We start from the raw sequence: 10,419 nt of genomic DNA on the forward strand, positions 1-10,419 counted from the left end.
TATAATAAACAAATTAACATTTAATTATAGTAATATTATAATCTGTGGAGTCATTTGTATCCATCTATTAGAGCGAGATATCGAGATGTAACGGTTTTATTATGTAAAAACGATCGAAGGTCACGTCAAACCGGTAGTAGCTACGGTTACTTTTAACTTGTGATTTTTTTTTCTTCTTATAACTGTCGTGACGTTGAACTGGGTTACAAAAAAATAATAAACAAGTGCTTACTTTCATCTCAAACTGGATCTCTACATAACGATCGCAAACATGAGGATAGAGATAGCTTCATTATATTAATTTCGATTTTCTTTAGCGTTCGTTAAGATACTTTTGTTTAAATTTTGTATTTGTTCGTCTTATAAATCATTTTTATATTTGTTTCATAGTGATTTTATAACTTGAAGAATATCAAATAAAGCATTACTTATGCCTAGTTGGCATTCAATGTGAATTCCATCACAATGTAACATACTCAATTCGTCGCGTTTATACATTCGATCCGATACAGAATGTCTTGTTTATTTCGAAAATTGCGTTTTTATTAGGGTTAACAAACTCATAAACTTTGACTCCGCCGATACCTCACAGGTACGTGGATTGCACGAAGCATTTAACTCACGCACGTCGAGAGAAAACATCCATTAGTTGCGAATCGTTTGACAATCGATGCCTACGTTATTATCCAGAGCAAATCGATCATAATCTTGGTGAAACTATGATATATAACTTAGGAATTTTCGTCATATAAACCTTTCCAATATAAGACTGGCGTTTAAACTGCAAGGTCGTTGCAATGACGGTATCGAATTTTGGCAATTTTTGTACTTTAATAATTAAAAACCTGTTTGCTGGCGGTCATATCGAGTATGTATTTCGTAATTATCTTGTAGCTGTTCTAATAAATGCCATGATGAGATCATAATGACACTTTATTATTATAAATGACCTAAGATGACGGCGACATAGAATAATTTACTTACGTACATTACAAAAAAGTGTAAAATATAATATGAAATACATTAATTGAATTAAAGCATCTAAGTTAATTTTATTATAACTTTCTGGTGCAATCCAATTAGTTTAAGGCAAGCGAACAATGAGATATGACTTCAGAGCAGTATAAAGTAAAAATACTAATTAATATATGGAAAAAAATTAAAGAGATTTTAAATAGCTGTGCCATAATATAATGATAATACAAATGATGTCATTGTTGTTATATTTTGTAACAAAAATCTAAATAATGTAACAAGAATACATTTACACAAAGTGCTAACTGTAAGTATTTGAAACACTCTGCCATATAAAATCCTAATCATTATATCATAAATTTTAATATCACTAATTATCTACGGCTATAATTGTAAAATTTGCTTTATTAAGCTCAATTCTAATGATTTCAATAATCTTTGATTGACTTTAATGAGATCAACATCTGCAATGGATAAAGTCAAATCTATCAATACTGAATTGTAATGATTATAAGCCGATAACATATGCTACTCAGTAAAAACATCTGGAATAATAATGCAATCTAAGGAGATGAGACAAATGTTAGAACCCTGTCAATTGCAGTTTGTGTTAATAGAAGTGGAGATATTAATAAGAATGACTTACCACTTCTTGGTGAAATCGGTATAGCCGGCTTGGGGGCTGCATTAGAACATAATCTTCCAATCTTAGAAGGAGGTTTGAGTCCTGATGGTTTACTGAAAGTTGTAGGTCTGACTGAATCCGATCTTGGTATGGTTGAAGCTGTGGTGCTGACTGTGGAAGCACCATCTGACGATGTCGACGATGGCGGCGGAGGGTGGGATGGATCCACAAAAACTTCTGATTTGTTGTTCATCTTGATTCACTTTTCACTTTTTTATATATCAAACGATACTTTCGGTATCCATATTATGATATCACCCGTTCAGCTTTGTATTCGGCTACAAAATTATTATAAACATGACGCGACCCAAACAATCCCGACATTAAACTAAAAATACCCCAACTTCCCGCGCAATAAGAGGACACGCAATCTGGATCACGGCCATTTCGTAAGCATAAATGTAAATAAATCGCGTTTAGGGTTTTCGCAACTACATTAGAAAGTACGTAAGTATATTATAATAAAAAATGTACATAGTTTCTTTTTGTTTTAAATGAAATTCTTTACGCTACCAACATTTAAACTTTTCAAATTTTTACAAGTATTAAGAAAAAATATAAAAGCATACCTTGAGTCAGGAAATAGAGCATAATAAGTGATATCCGTGACTTAAGAAAAACATGCGAAATTTTACCGCTCGTCGGACCAGCTGAGCTTGACAACGATAGCACTATCACACAACCGACACAAACTTGTAAATCATAATCATTTAACTAAATAAATAAATACCACATGATCGCTAGGCGTAAAACTATACAATAAAAATAATGTAATAGTTAAAGAAAATATAATAGAAAGATGACACCAACCACACAACAAAAATTACAGCACCACTACTTTAACATACATTGCGGAACACTTCTCTTAATAATACTTGAATGTTAAGACTGAATTTGCATTACATTGCTTCACATCAGTCATTGCCCACGTCTTGTTTATTCGGTACAATCGGATACACTATAAGGCAAAATATATCAAAGTATCGGAGTAAAACATTTTCTAAAAAAATATATATTTATAGAACCCTTCTTTTTAGTTTTTATTCTAAATTGCACATGAGGGAAAGTAAAATTATTATGGAAATTATTATATGAAAGAGGTAATATTTACACATTATATTATTTTATTGTTATGTGAAGAGAAAATCATTTTATTTAGGAAATAAAATTCAACCATATAAGCAATAGGAACAAAGATGTTTGATAAGTTGAATAAAAATTTTTCATCAGGCAGCATTACATTTTATCTATATCCACTTTAGTTATTGTTTTTGGTGGAAATACATCTTATTGACGTAAAAATTATTAACATATAGGGAGTATTTTCAGTCAAGAGCAATTTTTTGAATAGATTTAAATATAAACATATGTATTATTATATTTTAATTTTATCATTACAATTGAATAAGGAAAATTTTATTACATTATTCTACTGAATAGGGAGCGTTATTTATTTAAGTAACATTATAGCGAAAAAAATGTAATAGTAATAATAACTTCACATTCTTGTAATTTTTTTCTACTCTGAAGTTTAATCAGATGTGTCCTAAACTTATGACATATGTCATACTGCATACATATCTTCTTTCAATGTTGGAAAATTTAAATCTTTAATAATAAAAATGCTATCTTTTATTGGTCATAGGCAAGAATGTTTATTATTTTAGTTTAATATATTCTTTAAAGCGTTACAATGAAACTCGTTTTTAAAAACGTCGAAAAAGATGGCAGTGGGTGAGTACACAAAATAATTTTGTTATCGTCGTATCGGTAGCATATGCTATTATTAAATTTACTTTCAGGAGTATTGCACTCATTCCCGAGGAGTCGGAAGACATGTGGCATGCTTATAATCTCATTGCTGAAGGAGATTCGGTGACGGCGTCGACTGTACGAAAAGTACAAACTGAATCGTCAACTGGGTCTTCCACTAGCAATCGAGTTCGAACGACCCTTACTATCAGAGTAGAAAATATAGATTTTGATACTCAGGCCTGCATGTTGAGATTAAAAGGCCGTAACATTGTTGAAAATCAGTATGTAAAGGTAAGGTTTTCACATGTGGTAATTTTACAATAAGTTTGTTACAGTTAATACAAAACAAATTATAATCATTATAGATGGGGGCATATCACACTCTGGATTTGGAGTTAAATAGAAAGTTCACATTATGTAAAATACTATGGGACTCTGTAGCTTTAGAGCGGGTTGAAATGGCCTGTGATCCAGCAGCCAGCGCAGATGTAGCAGCTGTTGTGATGCAGGAAGGTTTAGCACATGTTTGCTTGATCACACCTTCTATGACACTTGTGAGATCTAAGATAGATGTTACTATACCAAGAAAACGTAAAGGTTTCGTCCAACAACATGAAAAGGTATGAAAAAGTTCTTTGCTTTTGAATTTAAGAACACAATGTAAAGTATGTAACTATATATAATAAATTAATCGATTTTTTTTACAGGGTTTAAACAAATTTTATGATGCAGTCATGCAAGGAATCTTGAGACACATAGATTTTAGTATAGTTAAATGTGTTATCTTAGCATCTCCCGGTTTTGTTAAGGATCAGTGTTTTGATTACATAATGCAGCAGGCTATTAAGACAGATAACAAACTCCTCATTGATAATAAATCAAAATTTCTACTGGTGAAGGCATCATCTGGATTCAAGCATTCTTTAAAAGGTTACAATTTTTATATGAAAATTAAAGAATGTTTACATTTAGTGTTATTTTGTTTCTGTGAATATGAATGTATGAAAAGGGATTTTCTGTGAGATGTAATAGAAAATTAAATATTCTGTTTGATAATAGAAAATTCATATTACCAATATAAAATTCATGTTGGCATATAATTAATAATTCAATTCTTTCTCATTGCTAAAATATACTGTTTTTTTTTACTATGGACTAATTTTATTATCAAGGAATGTTTTTTTTCTACATATATATTTTATATTGGAAATAACTAAAAATTTTATTACAGAGGTATTGCAGGAACCGTCAGTAATGAACAAAATATCAGATACAAAGGCCGCAAGTGAAGTGAAACTTTTAGAGGGTTTCTACACCATGCTGCAATTGGAGCCAGCTAAGGCTTACTACGGAAAGAAACATGTGGAGAGGGCTAACGAAGCTATGGCCATAGAAACTCTCATGATATCCGATAAATTATTCAGGTAAAAATTATATATTTAGGACCAAATAAATAAAAAAAATATTAAGGAAGAGTTGCTATATAATACTTCTTATTCTTAAAGTATGTGATATAATCAGAAAGAAACGTTTGACTTTGTTTAAATTGCTTCTTTAATGATGAATTTGTAATAAATAGCTGGAGGTATACAACAAAACTATTTAATTATTAATAAACAAGGAAATAAAAAAAAAATAAAAATATTTTTCACATTCAACAAGTGTTTGGACAATATATGTTACAAAATTCACATGGAATATGTTGAATAATAAATTCATCTGTACAAGCAGGACTTAATTCTTCAATCTTCAATCACCGGAATATTGCATTCTTGTTGCAATATTCTGGAGGTCATAGATTCCTATCCTATTCATGCAAATGAGTTTTCCATCTATATTTCCCATTTTAATTTTAATTTTTATTTCTAAAATCTAGATGTCAGGACATACAACAAAGAAAAGAATATGTAGCAATCGTCGATTCTGCCAGAGATAATGGCAGTGACGTAAGGATATTTTCAAGCATGCATGTTTCAGGGGAACGTGAGTAGAAATTTCAATGACACTATGAATGTGTGATGTATAATATAAATAAATATAATACTTAATGTATATTATAAATATAGTTATAATGTGACATTTGCAAAAATAATTACAATTTGAAGTTAAATTATGATTTATAAACATTCAATGGGAAGTGGCAACACTTTAACTATAAGTTGATTTAACACTATGTTGACAAAAAACATGATCAGTTTCTAAATCTAAAGAAAAACAGAAAGCTAGCTAATAATATATTCTTTATATAATAATCGAATTTGAAATAACTGTTTCATACATTTTCGTAAATTCAATTTTTTTTTTTACAGAATTAGACCAACTTACTGGGATAGCAGCAATCCTACGTTTTCCAATGCCAGAACTAGAAGATAGCGATGCTGAAGATGAAAGTGACTCCGACTCTGACTAGATAAAATAGTGTATGGGTGAAAGGAAATTTTGCTAATATCTGGATACTTTAAACAAATAGCCACTCTGATGTATGATTGTTATTCTATGTGTTGACTTATTTTTAAATTAGAATTAATACAAATGTTACTGAGGTACGAATGATGAATCATCTATTTCAACTCTGGGATGGAGCCCATTGTAATTTATATAATTTATTTATAGAATTAAATAATAAACCAATATCGAAATATAGTTCATTTTAAGTGAAATAAAACAGCATTTAAAACGGTGTCTATTTATTTTAATGAATCAGTTTGAAGCTTCCAATGCTTGCATTTTTTGTTTGCGTTTCACAGCTTTCTTCTCCTCTGAAGCCTTTTCATCATGGAGACGCCTTTTCTTCCGTAGAAGCCAGATTTCCTTCTTTCTTTTCTCCTGTCCAGCTTTCATGCTCTTATACAAGTTTCTGTGCTTCTTTGGAACAAGTTTCTCTCGTAATCTGAATGCTTGTTTGTCTTCAATCTCTTTCTTGTATGGGTGTTCTTTGAAGGGTACACCAGTTGTAACTGCCATGGCCTTTTTCTGTAACCACAGATAAAAAAAAAAAAACATAAAATAATGATTATATACAATGTTGATTTGATGCCAAAAATGATCTTTATATTTGTGTGATAAAGTTCTATACAAAACACAACATTAATAATATTTTATCTATTAAAATAAACGCAAGATAATTCAGTAAGCCAAAATAGCTTTGATGAATATATCCGACCTTTTCTTTGGCAGCCTTCTTCTTGCCAGGGTCCTGGTCATCGTCATCATCTTCCGATGGTGAATCTTGTTCCATCTCTTGCTTGTATTGACGAGCTAGAGCCTCCTCACCATCCTCTGGTTCACTTTGTTCCTCTTTCTCTTCATCACTCGCTTCTTCAATTTCTTCGTCTGATGGTTCATCATCTATAATTTAAGAAATTTGTAGTTTGAAATAAGTTTAAATATTAGATTATTAGGGTGGAAATCATTAAGTTTTGTTTTCATTTTAGTTACAATAATTCCAATTTAATGGAAATACTGAAATGAAAACTTTTTGACTAAGGTTTTCATTAAAATTTTACAATGCATTTTTTGCTGCACTTATTTATTTTATTAATTACATGTTCTGGACTCACCAAGAGGTTTAAAGTTGGAATCATTAAGAGCTCGTTGCTCAGGTGGCATATATACTTGATCCTTTGACTTATCAATGAATGGTGATAGATGTGGCGGCAATACTGCACCCATCAGGTACTTGTTAATGGGTAACAGTGTCCTTGCATTTACACTGTCAAATACCCATTGTGGCTGTACATAATAACGAGATAGATATTGCTTATCCATAGATGGTCTATCAACTATTTGATATGCAATGGTCTCATCAGATTCATCAAAAGTAGCTCCAACAAAATGGTCTCTGTCCCAAGAGACTTCACCACCAAAGCAACGTATTATGAACACCAGAGGTTCCCTTGGTACTTCCCGATTTATGAAGAACTTCAGTCCTTTAAACATGGTCTTGAGTACTTTAATCTTCTCAGCTTCTTTCTTAGCTTCCTCCATTTTCTCTGGATCATTGTCTTCTGTGTTAAAGACATCAATATCTGGTAATTCCTCTGCTTCATTGGAACCAGCGATACGAGCTATTGACATGTTCATAGCAGCAACTCTTTCTGCTACATAAGCCTTTTCGTCTACTAAATCTTTTTCTGCATCTGAATTCAGCCCAGCGGTTAATTTTGGTGGATATACTAGGTTCAAGGAGTGGAATAGTTTGAAATTAACAAATCCCAACACCATTATATAAAATTCCACAAATGTAGACATGATTTTAAAATCTACCTCATCTTTATTTTGTGGCTACAACGGAAAGAAAAACATATTTTAGATTAAAAATATTAATAAAACATAACTTAGTGTTTTTATGATTAAAAAAATGACTTACTTTAAATGAGAAATGATGAGGAACAATCCAGGTAATAGTTTGTCCTTCAATTTCTGCTTGGTAATAATATCCTTTGACAGAAACAAAAACTTTACGGAGAGCCTTTGCTGCTATGATGGCATGCATAAACTCAACAGTTAACCTTCTGCACAGGAGAGATTGGTCTCTGGGGACCCTTTTTAAAGAGGGGAAAGTGCTGAACAAAAAGCAGAGTGTCAAACAGTCATCCAAATCCCTTAATGCATCTACAAATGTAGGATATCTCTCCTTAACAATGTGATCTATATTGATTTCTGGGTAATCACTGAAATATTTTCTCATTTTTCCATATTCTCGCATAGCACGAGCTTTTCTAATTTTTTGTTGGAAAACCTGATAATTGGAAAATAATTGTTTTAAAACATTCTATTGATAACTTTCAAATGACGATATGAATTATGTATTCAAGAATACTCACTTTCAGTTCCCTTAGTTTCCATATAATTGGTTCATGTAGTAAGAATTTGATATCCTTTGTATGATATAACGTTTTGATGCCTCCAGCACCTTTCTGGGCCCTTTTCCGGTTTCGGGGTTCTCGGGGGTAAATACCTTTCAGGATGCATATTCGTCTAAAATCTTTTAAGGACAATTGAAGCTTTTTTAAAGCTGCCTTTCTGGTCATAAACTGAGCTCCTTCTCCGGTCGAATACTGAAATAAATATTATTTATGGTTATTTTCATAACATCACCACGTGTTTTTATAACTATTTCATTATATATTAAAGCACACCTTCTTCTTTCTTTTAGACACCATTGTTTTGATTTGATTTAACTTCGCGTTTTAATATATTTTTTAAAATTTTAATAATAGTACTTTAAATAGAAGTTATTCACATGTTTTCTCCACTTGTTTAAGATACATAAAGATCGATTTTTGACATTGACAGTATTGTCCATGGTATAATTTAAAACCATAGTTTCTACTCCAACATTTTGTTATATGACAACATTTTTCTCACTTTTTACGTTGTGATGTATTTTGAAAAAATACTTACATTAATCCTAGCTAGATTACATTAACTACATAAAAATATTATTTTTATGTATTGGTTTCTATTAATATCATCTGTTTTGGATAATAGCTGCAGAATCTGATTATGCTAAGATAAAGTTTTTTATTTCATGACATAGTACTTTGTATTATAAAAACTAATCTAATAAATAAATAAATTGTAATAAATTATTGTAGATATATAATAGTAGTCTATAATCGAATTTCTTTCCTTTATAACATCATATCTTTTACACTATAATTTCAATTTTATACTAGGGATATTTTAGTTGATTCAATGAAATAAAAAACGTTTTCTACTTATTCAGTCATTTATTCGTTTATTAAGCTCTTATTATTTAAATTAAATTATTCTATCTAACCCTCTAAGTAATTGAAAACTTTTCATTATCAAGCTTTTACATACATTATCAGGCGAGCGTTTCAAATTATGAAATTTTAATAAATAATAGAAGCAGCAGCGGCAATTTTTTCGCAAGGTACAATTTTACTCTTTAAATGTTATGCATTTTCTGCGCTCGATGTAGTTGTTGTTGGTGTTGGTGAAACATCGGTTTGGGGTTGCGACCAAGCACTTGGGTCTACCATAACGTATTGATAGGGATATGTATACGGATGTGGCCAATATGGTGGTGGGTTTTGCGGTATCATATTCTGGGTTTCTTCGCTACCTTCATTTTCTTTCATTGTCTTCATTGCGTTTGTAAGTGCGGACATCATATATGGGTAGAAATAGTTGTAGGGGGAATAAGGATTTACCGGAAAGCTGTTAGAGCAAGGTGAAAATTCTTCTGACTGTTTCGTTCTCAATGGATATGGGTAAGGGACCATTGCTTCTGTTCCAGGGACAGCGTATGCATACTTCACAGTTGGACTCTTGATAACTGTTCGCTTTTTGGAAACAATAGTTTCTTCATTAGGTGAACTCGTTTTAGTCAGCCGTGAGGTAAAAGATACCGGGACCGATTTTGATTTAACTTGTGAAGCTGCTGTTAAAAAGTTTACAGGTTGATCTGTTAGCCATTGTGATTGAACTCCGTCATTTTCCGTTGCAGCTACATAAAGATCTCCTGTGGTACCGTCATTTGAAGGTTTCACATACAATCCGTGCACTGGATGTAACCGATTTTCATTGTCCCAAGTTACATAACACTTTGAAATAGATATAAGTATTGAAAATATAAAAAGACATGGCAATGAATTCATCGTTATAAGATGAACTTAATACTGAAGGTATCGGAGACAACATTTTCTATATATATGTAGATAATGCAGCTTCCTCGCTTCATAACTTATGGATTAATTTATCATTATGTTAGATAAGGCAGCTTCTAATCTAAGACACGTTTTGTTAATTTATAATATTTAAGTCACGTTGAGATGGTAAAAATATTATTCTTATTTTAAATTACATATATTTAAAATAAGAATGATATTTTTTATTATTTTAAAATTCTTTGATATTTAAATATTTCGTAATATATATGAAACAAATAAACAAACTTAGATTTTTCTAAAATTATTTATAATTAAGAAAAAATAAGGTTTTTTTTTGTAATCAGACCGTGTTTTCTATAAAAG

General features: G+C 31.0%; 4 protein-coding genes across 4 annotated transcripts in view; 1 reads left to right on the plus strand and 3 right to left on the minus strand.

The window, feature by feature from the left end:
* Positions 1-2,475, minus strand: part of LOC116767354 (CAP-Gly domain-containing linker protein 2) — a 33,654-nt gene extending 31,179 nt beyond the window's left edge. Inside the window, 2 exon segments of the mRNA XM_061527168.1 lie at positions 1,622-1,938; positions 2,230-2,475. Of these exon segments, the coding sequence (XP_061383152.1) occupies positions 1,622-1,853 (232 nt within the window). The 5' untranslated portion in view covers positions 1,854-1,938; positions 2,230-2,475.
* A 740-nt stretch (positions 2,476-3,215) lies between these two features.
* LOC116767282 (protein pelota) lies at positions 3,216-6,092 on the plus strand. Its single transcript, XM_032657540.2, has 7 exons — positions 3,216-3,394; positions 3,463-3,706; positions 3,781-4,035; positions 4,123-4,345; positions 4,647-4,839; positions 5,292-5,398; positions 5,725-6,092. Exons 1-7 carry the CDS (start codon positions 3,354-3,356, stop codon positions 5,823-5,825), a joined length of 1,164 nt encoding a protein of 387 aa, XP_032513431.2. The 5' UTR covers positions 3,216-3,353; the 3' UTR covers positions 5,826-6,092.
* Positions 6,086-8,717, minus strand: LOC116767283 (pescadillo homolog). The gene is made up of 6 exons (XM_032657541.2): positions 8,557-8,717; positions 8,242-8,475; positions 7,785-8,156; positions 6,976-7,699; positions 6,579-6,763; positions 6,086-6,388 (listed from the first exon to the last, which is right to left on the minus strand). The coding sequence occupies exons 1-6, from the start codon at positions 8,578-8,580 to the stop codon at positions 6,116-6,118; spliced, it is 1,812 nt and encodes a 603-aa protein (XP_032513432.2). The 5' UTR covers positions 8,581-8,717; the 3' UTR covers positions 6,086-6,115.
* Positions 8,718-9,151: 434 nt separating this feature from the next.
* On the minus strand, positions 9,152-10,044 carry LOC116767284 (uncharacterized). Its single transcript, XM_032657542.2, has one exon. The coding sequence runs from the start codon at positions 10,042-10,044 to the stop codon at positions 9,340-9,342; it is 705 nt and encodes a 234-aa protein (XP_032513433.2). The 3' UTR covers positions 9,152-9,339.
* Between the last annotated feature and the right edge of the window lie 375 nt (positions 10,045-10,419).

The sequence above is a fragment of the Danaus plexippus genome (assembly GCF_018135715.1).
Source record: "Danaus plexippus chromosome 9 unlocalized genomic scaffold, MEX_DaPlex mxdp_24, whole genome shotgun sequence".
Classification (NCBI taxonomy): Eukaryota; Metazoa; Arthropoda; class Insecta; order Lepidoptera; family Nymphalidae; genus Danaus; species Danaus plexippus.

Excerpts from the sequence above, each read along its gene's own strand:
- LOC116767282 (XM_032657540.2), top strand. The coding sequence starts at position 3,354 with ATGAAACTCGTTTTTAAAAACGTCGAAAAAGATGGCAGTGG. Across the intron at positions 3,707-3,780 it reads TTGAAAATCAGTATGTAAAG|ATGGGGGCATATCACACTCT; the intron begins GTAAGGTTTTCA and ends TAATCATTATAG. Across the intron at positions 5,399-5,724 it reads CATGCATGTTTCAGGGGAAC|AATTAGACCAACTTACTGGG; the intron begins GTGAGTAGAAAT and ends TTTTTTTTACAG.
- LOC116767283 (XM_032657541.2), bottom strand. The coding sequence starts at position 8,580 with ATGGTGTCTAAAAGAAAGAAGAAG. Across the intron at positions 8,476-8,556 it reads TGTCTAAAAGAAAGAAGAAG|TATTCGACCGGAGAAGGAGC; the intron begins GTGTGCTTTAAT and ends TATTTATTTCAG. Across the intron at positions 6,389-6,578 it reads AGAAGGCTGCCAAAGAAAAG|AAAAAGGCCATGGCAGTTAC; the intron begins GTCGGATATATT and ends CTGTGGTTACAG.
- LOC116767284 (XM_032657542.2), bottom strand. The coding sequence starts at position 10,044 with ATGAATTCATTGCCATGTCTTTTTATATTTTCAATACTTATATCTATT.